The 17,740-nt window shown below is 38.7% G+C and overlaps 1 protein-coding gene across 5 annotated transcripts in view; it reads right to left on the bottom strand.

Annotated features, from left to right (window-relative positions):
* MMS22L (MMS22 like, DNA repair protein) overlaps positions 1 to 12,635 on the bottom strand; it is a 100,637-nt gene extending 88,002 nt beyond the window's left edge. For all 5 annotated transcript variants that reach the window (XM_067293947.1, XM_067293950.1, XM_067293949.1 and 2 more), the window contains exons 1-6: positions 12,559 to 12,635; positions 10,528 to 10,720; positions 8,097 to 8,222; positions 4,519 to 4,571; positions 1,067 to 1,154; positions 791 to 968 (exon numbers count right to left, since the gene is read on the bottom strand). In XM_067293947.1, the coding sequence (XP_067150048.1) occupies positions 791 to 968; positions 1,067 to 1,154; positions 4,519 to 4,571; positions 8,097 to 8,222; positions 10,528 to 10,706 (624 nt within the window). In that variant the 5' untranslated portion in view covers positions 10,707 to 10,720; positions 12,559 to 12,635. The remainder of the gene's footprint in view (positions 1 to 790; positions 969 to 1,066; positions 1,155 to 4,518; positions 4,572 to 8,096; positions 8,223 to 10,527; positions 10,721 to 12,558) is intronic.
* Between the last annotated feature and the right edge of the window lie 5,105 nt (positions 12,636 to 17,740).

Raw genomic sequence — 17,740 nt, 5'->3', positions numbered from 1 at the left:
TGCTCAACACAGGGTTGCCACAAACCTTCAATTTGTAAAAAAACCACAGCATCTGCGAAGTGCAATAAAGCAAAGCACAATAAAATGAGGTATGCCTGTATTTTATTTCATCAGCTCAACGTTAGTCCTACTGACAAGCTAAATGAACAGAAAGATTCAAAATGCTGTTCCTCAGTGGATCGTTCCTCTCCAGATATTAGTCTATACAACCTAAGATTGAAATTCCTTCTTGTCTTTTTAAGAGATTTGAGCATTAGAGATTTGAAAGCATTAGTTACTATATATATGCACAATCTTAGTGGTGTATACTTTACAGTGTCAAATGTTGCAGCACCTTCTTCCATGTCTGCAGTTCTCTTTGTCATATGCATGATCTTTTCCTATTTCGAAACACATTTCAGAATATATTTATAAGAAGTGCCCCTTCTATTGGGAAGGTCAGAAATTCTAACCATCACCAAGGACCACCACTGAGAAACTTGTAACATGTTATACTAATTCAAGCCTATTTATTTAGCTGTAATTGTTATCATCATTTGTATACTACAGGAGGAATTCTAAAAGGAATAAAGCATAACAAAGAAATAATAAACTAGTAAATCAAGAGCTTTTTAGTTGTGTCTGAAGAATGGGATGGCACTTAACATTTAAAAGGGGAAAAAGAAAAAAAAATAAAAAGCATAAATTCTTCTTCATTTCTGAAGAAACGTTAATTCTTATTCAACCATAATTTTTCAAGTCAAACACGTACTGTCACACAAACAAATTTAAAATTACAACAGCCATCAACCTTTGCCTGGTGTTGAATAGTAAATGCTGCCAGAACACTACTAGATAGTTCAAAAAGGTGACCAATTTGTAGGGTCAAAGCATGAAGCTCTTCCACCAACAATGATGGTACTTGGGCTTCTAGTTCTTCATATGGGTGGAGCATTCCATCATTTTCTGCTCTAGGAGGTTCCAGATACCTGAACAAACACAGAGATACACAATCAGAGAACATGTAAAAAACAGCTAGACAAAGCTCAGTGCTACATAAAGTTAGTAAACTGTGTGCAAATCTCACCTGAAGATGAAAACTTTCACATAATGCAAAAACTCAATACACTGATGCCTGATGCTCTCTGCTTCAGAGTGCAAGTTTGCAGCTTGACCTGAAGTAAAAGAGAAGATCAATAGCTTAAAGCAGACTTGCCCAAACTATGACTCATGAATCACATGAAGCCACCTTCTTTCCTGAAGCCAGGTTGTAGGGGAGGCTGCAGGCCAGATGAATCGTTCTGGTGGCAACAACCCACTTCCAAAAGCCATCTTGACAGAGGGATCCCATAATTCTTTATCTTATCATCAAAGGTACATATCCAGATATGGAGGGAAGAGAAGGCATCCAGTCCCTCAGGAAAGATGGCAGAGGCAAGCAATCATTACTAGAACAAACCATTCAGCCCTACTGCCCTGCTCCCTGTTTGCTTCCCAGAAGCCTTCAGAAAAGACACCAGTATGAAGCAATTTCTCAGCATCCTTTTCTCTCAGGGAAACTCTTAAGTAGATGGACTTATTTGGAAATATGTTTTGTAACATCTTTCCCTGGGAAGCACTGCATTGTTGTACAGTGCCTCAGGTGCCTTAAGCTGTATAATGCTAAGAGTCTTCCATTTGCAATTCAGTAATCTGCTTTTCACTTGCATCTGCGTATCCTTCCATCTAGTTATTGTGACTGTCTCTCCCCAAAGCCTCTGTGATAGTATTTTTCCTTTCCCTTGCTGCTTCCTGCTGTTGTTCTCATGGTGTCACCCTCATCATCTTGCACCTGCAAGCCCAAACACCATTTTTAAGGCAAGTTTTATGGTAAGCAATTGCCACTGGTGTGAGAATCACTCCTTATTTCCCCCCTCACACCATTTCCGTACACCTTATCTGGTTGCTTTAGTTTATATTAGAGGAAACCAAAACTTAGTGCATAACAAAGTAGATAGTGGTCATTTAATACCCCATAATTGTTACCCAATAATATATATGCACAAAAACTTAGCAACCAGTCAGCATACAACACTTGTACTTGATTAAGCATGTGCCAGTCATTGCTAAGAGCATCATAAATAGGAAAAACAAATAGACAATTTGAATAGGTCCCAATGAAAACTGTATAGTAACAGGGGAGAAGCATGGCACTGGAGAGTACACCCGGAGGAGACAATCGCCTAGGATTCCATCGCTTCTCTTCCCAGCTGGCCACTGAGGAGAGTTTTCCCTTTCCTTTTCTTGCTTTCTCTCCTTTTGTTTCCCTTCTTCCCCCGAAGGTAACTTTCAAGTTCATGTATGCCACTTGCTACGGATCCCACAAATAAATGCATATAAGTCTGTCTCACAATCTTTTGTGCAACAACACTCATTGAGTGAACACAACAAATCAATTGGCACAAGCACCAGAATATTCCATATTCCAAATTCAGAAACATTTCATATGGCCTCCACATTACACAGATCCTTGTAGCAAACCTCCAAAGTTTTTTAAGACTGATAAGAAATTAAACAATATGTATGATATTGATATCTATATAAACATACATGTAAAGGAATATGCACAACAAAGATCCATTGAGCTAAAAACCAAACTTGATTTTAAACTGTGGCAATAGCCCATTTATCTAAGATATCAATAATACCTATCATCACACTGTCTGATCATTTTTAACATTTGTATCTTCACACTACACCTCTACTACTACTCTGCTTGTATAAATGGGGAATTGAGGCACAGATGCATCAGTGTTTTGCTCTAAGTCACAAAGGTAGTCTGCTGCAAAGCATTAAATTCACATCTCATAGGTCCTAGACGCGGCCTTGGAAGGCAGGAAAGCTTCCTGAAGAGGACTCTAATCAGTTCCGTATGTCTTCTTCAGCAGGATAGATTGTTTTTAATCAGCCCTCATTTCTCATGATTTGGTCCAGGAGCCCAGGCACATAGCATTTACACATCACATTTCCCTGGGATTATCTCAGAGTTTTGCAAACTTTTATATCAGTTCTGTGCCTGTTTTACACGCACCTTCAAGTATTAATCCCTGCTTGAGGCTACTGAGTTAAAGCAGTGCTTCACCAGAAAAATCATCATGCTCATTATATTACATTATTAAAGGCATTTTATACAACAGCCTATTTTAAAATAATTATTTTTTGTAGCAGAATAAAGTTACTAAAGCTCAGGCATGGTTAAAGCTGCATGCAAAGTTTATTTCACAACTAAGGTCATATATGACCTAGCAGAAACAAATAGAAATATTATCAGCAATGGCACAGAATCCAAACTCCTGCTATACAATTAGACCAGATATGAGTATTATGGATCCAGTATTAGAGAACTGGACAGGGAGAAGTGTCCGTATTTCCATATTTTTTGACATTTTTCTGTATAACTTTTATACTATTTTTAGTTTACTAGCTTATTTGACAAAAGGAGGAAAAGAGTACAGAGCAGAGAACCAGGCAGATGCTTACATTTAAGGAAAAAAGAACTACAGAACAGTTACTTGATGTCCAGCTATGATATAAATATTCAAATGTAATTTAAAATAAAGTTATTCCACTTAGGTATTAAATTTCAGCTAAAGCTATATTTTTAAGATACAATCAACAAAAGCATATGATCGAATCTTACTGGTTAAGTTCATAACAGCAATATAAATGGCACAGCATGACAATATCAAACCAAATTAATAATAAAAAGGTATAAGAATATTCACTTGTACTCTTAGAACACTACCAATTTATTTTTAACAAGAAGATACTACAGACAGTATATATCTGAGTAATTACTGAACTTCTCAACTTGCTAAGTAATGCAGCCTTCAAACTCACAGTAAGCCCAAGGCTGCAATAATCCCTCAGAAACACACTGCTTCTCATGCCCTAGTATTTAATTCAAACAAACTGTTTTGTAGTGCTCCTATTTCATCGATCCTACTGCAAAGACAAATGAAGTCTGTAAATAACTTCCAAGCTAAGCAAATATAACTAACTTGTTTAAATGTAAGCCAAGAGAACATTGTGGTGGGAAAAAAAAAAGAGTCATAACCAACTACCTTTATAACTAAAATAGTTATTGGGAGTTTTGATGCAACTTTCCATTTTTAATTAAATGAGTAAATAGGTTTGCCAAACCCTGCCTTGTGAGAGACATCTTATCTTAGTTCAAGTCAAGTTAACACAATTCCTTACTGAGGTCAATAAAACCAGGATTTTGACCTGTGCATTTACTACACAGGAAGATCCAGTTCCAAACTGACTCATAACACTTCCATTTAGCATGGTCAGGTATCTATTTTCACACTAGTTTACATCAACTGGTTGCATACATTAGTACACCTATCGCGGCTTTATGGAGTTTATATATTGTTCTGTGGTGTGTACCACACGAGCCCTCAGTCAAGAACTGAAGTACTAGGGTAATAGCTTATTTCTATAATGAAAATGTAGTCAGATATCTACCCCATGTAAAGTGAGATGTGTTAAACTTACTGAAATCAGACGAACTCATCTGTACTAAGTTTTCCAATCCGTGTATTCGTTGCCTAATTAGAGAGATATAAAGGTTTATGGTATTAATATAAATGTAAGGTATTTAACAACATTTTAATAATGTTTTAAACAGAAATACAAAGCAAGGAACACATCTGCTCTGAGAAAGCTTACAGAAATGTAACTTGGGAAAAAGCATTTGAAGAAGGTTACAGACATATCCAGTGTGAAGTGATAATACTGGACAGCATTTTTGCTTGTTTTTAAAACATTAAACAATAATGATGAAATTAGCTAAATACCAAAATGGGGAAAAAAACAACAAACCAACCAACCAGAAAACCCCACACTCCCTTTAAGTGATCTTCCCACAAACGTAACTCAATCTCCCTCACGTTTGATCCCCAAGTAAACCTGAATGATAGACCTCATAGCATACACTAAATTCATTCACTTCTAAACGAGCACCAGGAAATTCTGCCAGCAGCTTTCCCCTTTTTCTGCTTAACACGGTCTACTGCTTAACTTAAGCACACAGAGTTAATAGCAACAAATATAGTACAGTCAAAGAAGAAAGCATCTTTGGAAAAGGTAAAACTCAATACAGGCATACCTTGGAGATATTGCAGGTTCCATTCCAGACCACCACAATAAAGCAAGTCACACAAATTTTTTGGTCTCCCAATGCATATAAAAGTTGTTTACACTATACTGTAATCTATTAAGTGTGCAATAGCATTATGTCTAAAAAAAACAATGTACAAAATGTGACACAGAGACACAAGGTGAGCACATGCTGTTGGAAAAATGGCGCCGATAGACTTGCTCGACACAGGGCTGCCACAAACCTTTAATTTGTAAAAAATGCAATATCTGTGAAGTGCAATAAAGCGAAGTGCAATAAAATGACGTATGCTGTACAGTTTTGGAGGGGAAGAGATACCATTTTTAAAGAATTTGCTGCTAACTGCCACTACAAATAAAAATAAAGAAAAGCTGTAACACAGCTAAGTATTCAGCCATATTCTGCAGTAACTAATTTTCAAGTGATCATCAAGTATAATCTCCACAGAGATAACAGGACACTAAACTGAATACATAGAAAGCTCAACTGCACAAGACAAAGACTTTGAAAGAAAAGGCTGCCCCCCTTGCTAAGCTCAAATTATGAAATACTACATAAACTGAGGAAGGAGCTCTCTGCCTTGTTTCTTATATAGTCTAAGCACCCTCTACTGTAGGATTCAAAATAGGATGCTTGACTCCAACCCAGATCAGCTGCTCGTATAAAAAATTAAAATTAAAATTAAAAAAAGGCAAAAAAAAACCCTTGTGAAAATTATGAAGATGTCCACAAGGATCAAAAGACCCAGACTGTAACCTGTACATTATAGGGCAAGCACACAGTAAAACTACCTCCCTCAGCTTTTCCTTCCTTCGATAAAATCTACCTAGGACTACTTTCAGCTATTTAGCTTTTCTCAGTGCTGAATTTCTGAATGAATTTTTCAACTATTTCAGCTAGGTAGAAAGGAAGAAAGTCTAAAATTGGATGACTTTGTGTAAGGGGGCTGCTGAGGCTAAAGGTTAGAGAGAGAGAGAGAGAGAGAGAGAGAGAGAGAGAGTCAGAAAGGAGCCACAGACAAAAAAAAACAAAGACTTCTCTACTGAATATTAGAAGACAATACAGTGGGCTGATAAAACAAAAGCACAAAGCATGCATGATGAACATGACAAAGATGTCCTCAATTAAATAAGTAATTTTAATTTCATTTTGTATTTGTACCTGAAAGATTGACCCTCACTGGTTGTTAATCATTAAATCATTTGATTTTCAAATAAATACCGCCTGAGGGTTAAACTGGCACCTCTGTTTACATTGTCTTAACATACCCAGGTAAACGATTACATAATTGTTATTCAGTTTTAACTCATATATCTTCAATCACACTAAAAAAATTACAGTTAAGTTCTGTTTACTGAGCAGTTACTCATTTTTTTTAAATTGCAGTGGTGTTGTATTATATTGTTATTAAAATATTTATAAAATATTACATAACCATCTTTAATATTGTGGGCACCTAAGAAAGAAAGCATATTTGTAGACTAAGTTTCCATAAGCATGCATTTAAACATAATGTTATCTGTAGTTTAAAGACTGAACTGTTTCCAGTCACCTTGTCCTCAAAGAATTAGTATAACTTGTACTTTCACACATGATTTCTACACTGGAGAAACAAGCTTTCCTACTTTCAGTTACCAACTGGTCTATAAATGAAAGTGTTCCATTTTATGACTAAACAAATGAACTGAAAGAAAGAATATCTTTGAAGAGGGACTTGTCACACCAAAAGACAGCTTAGCAACCAAACTCTCACAGCCAAGAGTTAGCTGAAATCCATCATTTTTACCAGTTCAGTGGTTTTATTCTTAAAAGCTTTTGCAACTGTACAGCTTGAATAACTCAAAAACCATAATAAAATATATTATGCCCTATATTTGTCTCTATTACAATTAGAAGATAAATACAGAATGAGTTTATTTTTACAAAGAAAAACAGATTTGATTCCAAAGATCAATTACATTGCTGTCTGATTGCCCAAAGTGGTCACTTTGTTAACAAACAGATCAGACAGAATGCTGAAAGGGATATAGTGCTTCTTTTAACTGAGTTATCCTCCTATCTCTCTCACTATCAAAGAAAGAAAAACAACCCACACTGAAGTCAAAGTTTGCTTTAATAAGCAAAAACAAATAATACTAGTTTTTAAAACACCTCCTGTCATTTATGCCATCATATTTCAATAGCCAGACCCAATTAACATTTCACACCACTACAATCAAAGGAATGATGGAATATATCACATATATTTGCGTATCGTATAAAAGCCCCTCTTCCAACCACCCTCTGTATGTGCTGTACATCCTGAGGATTATCAGTAGCAGAGGATTATCAGTGATCTGTGTACTTGCATTGACCAGATTAAACATCTGCATTGAATATTAGTCAAACCCTGAGTAACTGTATCTGAAGAGATTGCTGAAGCTATCCTAATCCAAACAATTGAAGAAAATGCTGCATCCGACATTTACAGTATTTGATTTTAACCTCTACTTTTCCTTTACACACTCATGCAAAAAAAAAAAAAAAAAAAGACAACTTTAAATATAGCATAGTCTCATTTAAGGAAACCTGATGCAATTTATTCATACACTCCGAAGTCAGACAAATAATATTACTATGCTTTCTAAATTAATCACAAAATTGTTTAGCAAATATATTTATAAATCTTTATCTGGCTGTAGCTAAGATATGCACTACACTACTTAGAAACGTATTAGTAAGTCACATAATATTACAACTCTACAATACATAATTTATTTCCTCCAACAATTTCATCTGTGTGTTACCCACTACTTATCAGAGGATTATACAGATAACAGTCTTTTTAGATACACGGCCCACAGTCTTTCTTAATTTTATTATCAGAAACTTTAAAAAGTTTGTTAAGCCCTTTAGGTAAATGTATACAATTTCAGAAGAGTATTAATCATAAAATACATTCATGACATCATACCTAAGTAATCCAAAGAGAAGCCGACAGGATTCAACTAATGCCATTTCAGTAACCCATTGAAAGCCAAACATTTCCACTGTATCTTCTTCATAGTCATTTGGAGAAGGATCTAGTCTCAGCAAAAGCCTATAAAATAAAGTTAGCACTGTTCACAAATTCTTCAGTAATAAGCCTAAGGATACAATGTCTACAGCTGACTTTTGTATCATAGCTATTTTATCAATATATCAGCAGTATATATCCTATAGATAGGAAGGTACAGCAGTGCTCTCAAAAGAGAAACTGTTGTACCTTTTATAGCCATATATTATTTAGTTTATGAAATATGGCAACTCCTAGCTTCAACAGTATAAAAATATTGTCTAGTTACAGGGCACAATAAGTTTTAGAAACTAAAGAAAAAATTAACAAGCTATCACCTTAAAGCATCTTTATCCTTACAGAGGGGCCTGAGGCATGACATACAGTTTGTCCTTAACAGAAGAGGCTGCCACATTAGCGAGTGTTCTCCACTAGAAGCGTACATTTGAAATCTTTCTCAATGTATACCACATGCCAAAAAACTAACTGTAGAACATATATTTGCTCTTTTGTATACTTTTAAAAATATTTGTATGGAACATTTATTGAAAAAAGTACATCAATAAAAGCACAGTTTTAGGCAGCTAAACTGATGAGAGACACAAAACGTGACTTCATTATTACAACTTAACCTAACACTGGGCCAGGACTACCCTTTGCTCTAGTCAAAGAAAGTCAGAATTCCCACTTTACCTCAAACTGAAGAAAATCAGGCATGTTTATAGACTGTTAAAATATCCCAAGGTTTTTTGCACATTTTTCCTAAAGTACTTTCTGAATATACTAATTGTGTAAATATAAAAATATTTCATTTAGGTGTTTTTAAAAAGATTGTTTAAAAAAAAGAAAATCACTGTAAGTTGTATTCTATAATAAAAACAAAGACATCAAAACAAATTATTTCAGCGTTTTTCTACTGATTTGCATAAAATACTTCAGTACGGATGAAGCCGTATTTACTAAGATGCAAGAAAAGACACTTCTATTTTAAAAATAAAGAAAATGTATTGGTTTGCATTGTTTTACACACCAAATTCGTGTTCTTGCTGAGCTAGGCGCTATTATCAGTTCAGTACTCAATCAGAGGCAGAAAGGGCATCCCAGAACACCTAAAACTCACTCTTGGCAACTGCCTAAACATTGTTCTGTTTTGAAGCCTACAGCAATTTATATCCAGTCACTATCGTTCCAGGTAACGAAGCCAGAGGAGTCTCTCACATGCAAGCTTTTCCAAAAGTTTACAATCCAAGTAGACAAGGTGACTAAAGGGCAGGAGAACATAATTATCATGACGGTAGTGATTTGGGAAACCTGTGTATATACAAGCTCTTGAGTGAGCTTTCATATGAAATTGTTTCTGTCATGGAGTGCCTCTTTACCAGCATGGAATCCACTACTGATATGTTCATGCAGACACAGGTTCTATCATTCCTTTACTGAACGCTAGTCTTAATGAATGTGCTCTGATCAAACAACAAAACATGGTAGATAAGCTGGAGATTGAGGGGTGGGATGCCCCCACTAAGGTTTTACATAAAAGGCTGTGGAACCAAAGGTTACAAAATCAAAGTAACAGTGCAAAACCATGAGAAATGGCAAGATAAACCCACAGCAGGTAAGTTCAAAGGTATAAATGTAAAAAAAAAAAAAAAAAAAAAAAAAAAGTACTGGGAAAGAAAGAAAAAAGCTATTGTAAGATAAACAAGACAGCCCCTGCAGGATCAGTAAATGGCACAGAAAGCTAACCTGGATCACAAGCAGAAAAGAAGATATTACCTAATCCAAAGTAACATTTTAGAATCTCACAGAAAATACTTATTTGTTATGCACATGGCTTCTGAACCTTAAGTCCAAAATGCCAGCAAAGGAAGAGTATTGAGAAATACAGTGATAAAGCCACTGAAAATGCTCCTAGGGAAGCTGGGCAGGGCAGCCATGTTTCTATCACATGGGAAACAGAGAAAGGGCCAGCATCCAGGAGATCATACAAATGCAAAAAGCAGTCCCACAGCCTCCTCAGAAATTTAAGCATATGAGTCTTAGATGCTGCTACCCAACAGGGCAATTTTTGAAGTGTTCTGTCTAGAAGAGTTCTACTAAGGCTGTAACACATCATTTACACCCTCAAAGATTACATTCACAAAGCTAGGACCTGGATCCAGAACAATGTCCAAAGCATTGTATCAGCAAAACTGCCCTTCCTGGTTTGGTGCATCATCAAGCTAAACTCAGGCTCATAAGAACTCAAGAAGAACTGATTTGGAGACCCTGTCAGCATTTTGAGACACCAAACACCTGTGAAAAGAACATTATAAATGCTTATTATATTTGTAATTCAATATAAGCCTACCTCTTAAGAGACCCACTTGCTAAATAAGACTCTGAAGAGAAGCTTCTCCCTCCATTTTGGTTGTCAAAAACACAGGAAAAACAGGACGGCTTGGAGTTCTCATTCTCCACTTCCATTGCCATCTCCAAGCTTTCAGTGAGGAACAGGGGTGTGAAGGAAGCCATATAGTCATCATCCATTGTTTTCACTTATTCTAGAAAATAGAAATAGAAATAAATAAAACTCTGTATTTCTACAAATAAATTTTTCATTACATTTCCCCATAAACCAGCAACCCAAGTGAGAACACAGATCAGCTTAGTTGTAGCGTGAAACTAGCAGGAGAGCTACCATCAAAAAAAAAAAGGGCAGACGTGGTTCCACACCTTGCCACATACTTCTGCTTTGTGCAACACTGGAATTCGTCTTCCCCCATTGCAATTTGTTCAGGGAGTTAAATTAGCAAAAAACCTAACCCTACAAAAGTACAAAACAGGTTCATTTTCTGCTGGTTTAGTTCTCTGAATTGACTAGTTATGGGGTCAGAATACCACTAAGGTAAAAGAGGAGGGAGGAATGCATACCATGAAAGAGAGTATGGGTGAGCTAATTTCAGCAATATTTAGTTCTCTGACCACATTAGCTACCATGAAACAATATTCTGCATTAAATGCTCCTAGTTGTCCATGACTTTAAGGCAACATTACAGCTGAAGTTCCTTCTAAGAAATAGCAAATACACCCCCATAACAGTTATGCAACACTGAGATGCCAAATTATTGAAGTTGAGAAAACCACTGTATAGCTAATTTTGATATAGCTAAAATCATAAGTTCCTATGTAAAAATCTGACTTCCCAGGAATCTGAAAGAGAGCAATTAAGCAAAAGGAGAAGAAAGACTGGGTCAAAAGAAAATACACTGTATACGTGACACTAGTGAACTAATATTTTTACACAACATACTGAAAGAACAGAACTAGGCAAAAGATGCCACAGAGTTCTACAATAATATGCAAGCAGTATAATTGTTACCAAAGCGATTTCAGTGACATAATTAAGACTACTAACCCTAAATAAAGTTTCCAATTTCACTGCTGACAGCTTTTGGTACTGTTCTTGCACAAACTTATATGAACTGATTTACCCTGTGGCCAGAGGTTTACAGTACAGAAGCTTGACTAGAAAATGAGCTCAAAACAAACAAACAAACAAACAAACAAAAAACTTTATGTCCCACCTTCCCCCCCCCGTCATTGACACTCCTGCGATGCAGCCTGCTGCACAGCAGAAGCAGTGGCTACTGCTCAATGACCTGATGAGTTTAGTGGTTCAGTTTACAGAAGGCCCCTACAAACAGTTGTGTTGGCACAACAGTCAAGGCAGAAATAAGCAACTAAAGGAACTCCCCAGATCAGCTTCCCTGGCCAGGATGGCAGATCATGACATTGCTGCTGTGGGTTTCAAAAGAAAGTCTATTCAATTTAAGCTATCTAAATCATCCCAAATGATAGAAAGCACTGAAGAAGGACAAACTTGCTCCGTCAGTTCAAATTCATTAACAAGTTCCTGAAGGCCTCTCCCCCGACAGACTTAGTGTTATATAAAGCATCATCTTTTACACTTTGTGCATATGCTTAAGCAAACCCTGAAACCATGCCCATTGTACTAATATTCCCTGTTTCAGCATCTCAGCAGCTACCAGCGCCCAGTTTTGACCTGGATTTTGAATATCGAAACTCAACCGTAACTTTGAAAACTGCAGTAAGACAGGATCGTCGCTGCCCAGGCTGAGCCAAGCTCAGGAAACCCCTCCGCAGCTTTTGCCTAACGTGTCAATGCCCTGTTTAAACAGGGCACGACAGGGGCAATAAAGGCTTTTATAAAAGGTGACCCTTAGTGCGAGCCACACAAGCACAACGGCGGCGGCGGCGCCGCCCCGCCGCAGGCCGCCCCGCCGCAGGCCGCCTCGCCGCTCGCCGCACCCCGCGGGGGCCCGGCGCAGGCGCCAGCCCCGCACACAGCGGGCAGGGGCCGCGCCGCCCCGCGCGGTACCTGCGCCCTGGCGGAGCCACCACCAACCGCCGCCGCCGCCGCCGCTCCCCTTCCGCGCCCGGACACTTTTCCGTACGTCCCGCGCGCCGCCGTCACCCCAGCACTGCGCAGGCGCCGCGGCGCCGATTGGCCGCCCCTTCCCTTCCCTTCCCTTCCCTTCCCTTCCCTTCCCCTCCCCTCCCCTCCCCTCCCCTCCCCTCCCCTCCCCTCTTCCCCCACCTCCTTCTCCTCCCCCGTCCCCGCGGACGGGGTGGCTCGCGGCGCCCTCTGCAGCCCCCGGCGATTGGGGATGCCCTCACCCCTTCCCTCCCCCCCCACAGCCGCCCGTGGGGCCGCGGCGCCCCGGCTCGCGCGGCGCCCCGCCCCTCCCCTCCCCCACCCCGGTTGCCTCAGGGCCGAGCGCCGCGCGCGCCCCCAACGGCCGTCGGGCCGCGCCCGCCCGCCAGCCTCGCGGGCAGCGGTGCCGCCCGGGCCCCACCGCCTCCTGGCCCTCTCCGCACTACCTGCGGGTCCCGCTGGGCACACGGGCTCCCTGCCGCGGCCCTGCCCGCCTGCAGGCCCTGCCGTGCTGGCCTGGCACCTGTTTACCCCGCATTTCTGCCCCTTCCTCCCCCGAGGCCCGTGCCATGCTGTGCCCCGGTGGCTGAGCCTTTTAAGCCGTGCTGCCTCCTGTCCCCCTGTTAGGTCACAATGTGGTTGTTAACTCACCCGCTTTTCTCATAATCCAGGCAGGCTTTCCCGGGAGCTGCTCGCCCTGCAGGCCCATTGCTTCTCCTGCTGTTGGTCAAGCGCTCCCAACTTCCTTCAGCACCTCCGAGCCCTCCGCTCTCACTGCTCCGCTGGGCACCCCTTGCCTGCCCATCCACCATGAGTTGTTTCTGGCTACCCTTCACCCGAAGTCTGTGGTCTTCCCACTCCTAGGAAATCCCCCGAGTCAGACTGCCACTTCCCAGTCTTCCTGTATTTCTGTTACCCACCATCTTTTGGGGGGGTTCTTCTAGTCCCTGTGGCAGAACCTGGTTTTCTTCCTCCTCCTCATCTGACACCTAAACTCACCTCTTCCCATGCTTCTTGGCAGCCACGAACATGAGCCCATCTCATCTTTTCTGATGCCATATAAACTGTTCTCCATCTTCCATGTATGTCTCAGGTACTGCTCCCGTTTCCAGAGCAGCAATTGTCATCGTGCAGGGGAAGCAGTGTTTAGCACGTTTGAAATTCAGGCTAGGTATTGCTATTTTCATTTACTAAAATCTCTTCATTGGTTATGACAGTCAGAGTAGGGGCCTAGGAGAAAGTCTTAAAACCTATACTTGGCATAACTTCGCTTAAAATACATATTGTGCAGCTGGTGGCTTCTTGATATTTTCAATAATTATTGCATTATTTTGGATTGCCTTTGGTTAGTTCAATTTCAAAATGCTCTTCCAGTTTTGCTTTTTTAGTGTAAATTAGCAGCAGTGCATGAAACTTTTGTTTCTAACAGGAAAGTTACTATAAAAAGTTCTGCTCTTGGTGCTACAGCTTGCTGTGAAAACTCTGCTGTGATTATAAAAGCTTCATTTGCTCTTGTGTATGTAAGAATCCCTCATTTCCTTCTCTAAATTCCTGTCTAATTAAAAAAGCAGTACATCATGGTTAAATAAAACTGTACCCAGGATAACCCTGATTTCCATATGCAGATTTATCTGCACTGACAGCCCCCTCTCCCTCTCTTAGTCTCTCTGTGTTTTTCTCTCTCTCTTTCTCCCTCCCTCCCTCCTCTCCCTTTCTCTTTCTCTTTATTGCATTGTGTCTGAATGATTTTCAGGGCTCCTTTATTTTTTCTCTCTCGCATGCACATGCTAAAATAACTAGACAAAGATGCAAGGTGGTTGCTGCAGTCCCTGTCTCTAGGAAGAAAACCCAAGAAATCTCATGATTGCAATGCCACCTTTTCTTTTTCTTTTTTCTTTTCTTTTCTTTTTTCCACCCATGCTCAGTGATTAAACTTCCCCGGGATGGGGAAGGAAAAAGGAGCTGGAATGAAATAGGGTTGAGGAAAATCCCACTGCAGCAGCTGCAGCCAGCAGTGTGTACTGCCAGATGTGCTAAGGTTCCTGGGGTCCTTGACACCAAAAGGCAGTATAAAAATATTTGGAGACAAAAGCTGCATCCTCAGTGATCATTTTCTTTATTTAATATGGCAGCAGGCGCCATGTGTGGGGGAAAAGCAACATGCTGGATGTTGAATTGGACTTCCCTCCTTCCTAGGATGAAAGGATATCTATCCTGTGCCAAGGGGGAACTGAGGTAAGAGAGCTATTCCAGCTCCTTCTTTTCCGTAGCATATTTCCTAAGCAGTTTTTTTTGGAAGCAGGATATATACCATTTGTATATGTGTGTGTGTATGTATATAAGATATATATGTAGTTGTATATGTGTGTGTGTATATATATATACACACACACAAACTGTATGTATACTGAGAATCATTAAGTGGAAATGTTTTTTTTTTTTCCTGTCTTTACATCAACTCCCCCAAAAGTTAATTCACAATGATTTTCAGAGCTTATCTGAAAGGGTAATTTTGTGATTTTTTTTTTTGAATACGTTTTTGTTTCCAGAGACGACTTCAGTAGTGACATCATGGTCAACTGCTGATGTTAAAACTGATTTGCAAAGTCTTAAAAAAAATCGAGCAACTTTGGATAAGAAATTGTGCTAGAGATTCATATGTTCTATTTTTCGGTGGCATTCTAAATATTAGAACCCTTATTAAAGCGATAGTGAGGTTTTTTTTATTCTATCACAGCGATGAATCCTGCATAATTAAGTACAGTATTTAATTTGGCTGTTGTGAAGCAAAAGAATAAGGTAATAATTTTTATTGTACTAATCGGACTCAAGATGTTCTCTGTGTTAATTGGGTTAAAAAAATTGCAGTACTTATTAGAAATTCTAATTTCACAATGCAGCACTGACAATAAGCTCAGCCAGTGAATTATTCACATCTTTAATTTGCTCACTTAATGACAGTGTTCTGTAATCAGAGTGCAGAGACTGCTTCCTATGCATTATGTATGATGTTCAGGACTTAAATGCAGGACATTATGAAGCCTCTCAGTGGCTCAATAATTAGTTTTGCACAAGACAGGGCTTAGATATTCACAGATAAAAGTCTACAGTTGAGATAATGTTAAGGTGGTGACTCACAGTAACAAAAGCAGGCAAGTTCAAGTTTAATTCTGAAACTACTCTCCATTCTCACTCATTGTGCTTAGGTGCTGGGGGAGGGGAAGAAAGTCTTCAAAACTAACCCGCTATGGTGAGTACACTGTAGGCAGCCCAAGGGAGCAAATTGGGGGCTGATTTAACTTTGTAGCCGTGTTTTTGGCAGCTTTTGTGAGTCGGGGGACGGGGGTGGGGTTGTGTTTTGTGCCTTTTTTTAAAGGTTGTGAAAAGGTCAATAATGTATACACTATCATAGAGCAATCATTTATAGGAGAGACTAAATGTATTTTAAAGATTTTATCTAAAGCACAGACATTTGTAACTTTTATCAAACTACAGTTTTTTAAAAGGGAGCTACTTTAAGTGTAGAAACTTTGAGAACACCTGATGCTTACTGTTTTGTTGTTGTACCTTTTTCACTTCTCATAGGCTTTACTGTATACACGTTTTAGAAAACATGTTATTTTTTTAACAGTACAGTCTCACCATCCAAAAATGTGTTTTATAATGCAAGTTTGTTCCTTTTTTCCTTGTTATCATTTACCTGGTGTTAAGGCGGGTGATTTAAATGTAGGAAATATGCATGGTTATGCAAATTTCCTATTTCTCTATGCTGCTTATTATAGAATAAAAAGCAGGACAACTGAGAAGAAACTGGAGAGAGAGTGTTGTTGTTCCATACTTAGTCGCTAGTCAGATTGGGAGTCAGTTGTCCTGAGTTCTCACACTAGAACAATCATAATTTTTTTATTATGAAATATCTCACTGGAGAATCTTATCTAATTCTTTTGTGTTAACTCTCCAAAATATAAAGAACAGTCCCTGAGACTATTGTGAAATAAACTTATTCTCATGCAGTGTTTGGAGGATTGCAGTTCTAATTATTAAACATGAACTACCATTAAAAGTAGATGATCTACTATTAAAGATGATCTGCCATTCAGTTAAAAAATAATCAAAGACCCCTACTCAATAGTCAAGTATAGAAATAGGATTAAGAATTTTGAGTACATCTAGAATTTTAAAACAAAATATTTTAAAGCTAATCCCTTTTAAAATATTCTTCCAAGAACTAAATTTGGAATTTGCTGTCTTTTGTGGCTGTTACTAGTGTTGTCTGTCTTTAAGGCCTCGGAACAAATTACTAAGTCATTGCTTATAGCAACTAAAGTGATAAATACTATGACCAGTATCAGACATTATTAGTCCAGTCCTGAAAGTAATTATTGTTAAACGGTTGAATAAAGAACTTGCAGTCTAGATTAATGTAGATAGGTGATCAGTAACTAGTTGATTATATTAGAATCCAAGTGATTATCAACATGAAGAAATTGTCTTTTGCAGAATATGACTTTCATTTCAAGTCAGGATCCCACAGCAAACTGTGCTGTTATATAATATGGGTATCATTATGTAGCCACATTTCTTCAGTCAGTTCAGAATAGAATCACACAGTTGAAAAAGTCTCCAAGAAAGCGTCATGGCCAAGCCCTCACTCTTTCTATGAAGACAGGATCAGTAAAATTTGTCTTTTTAATGCTTGCTTGCCTAGCTTGAAGATTTTGATGATTACTTTCCCAAGTAATCTATTCCATCATTTCACTAGCCTTGTCATTAGAAAGTTTTTACTAATTTCTGACCTGAAATTTACTTGCTGAAAGTTACATGAACCTGTTACTTTTTGCACTGTGGTTGCAAAGAATTTATTTTCCCCTTTGCAGCAGACTTTTACATATTTAAGGTTCTTAATGACATTTTCACTGTTTTTTTCTCTTAACCAACTCCACTTCATTTTTTTCCTCTTAGAAGGAAATGGTTTGTTGGTTTTTTTTTCCTTGTATTTTAGATCATTCATTCTTGCTGCTGTCCTCTGGACTTTCTGTGTTTCTTCTTTCTTGAAACGCACTTCTCCTGACTCAGACATGCTATTCCAACTGTCATAAAAATAAGTTCTATGTTTTCGTTTAGA

The sequence above is a fragment of the Apteryx mantelli genome, chromosome 3, assembly GCF_036417845.1.
Source record: "Apteryx mantelli isolate bAptMan1 chromosome 3, bAptMan1.hap1, whole genome shotgun sequence".
Lineage (NCBI taxonomy): Eukaryota > Metazoa > Chordata > Aves > Apterygiformes > Apterygidae > Apteryx > Apteryx mantelli.
This window is presented reverse-complemented; position numbering and strand designations above follow the sequence as displayed.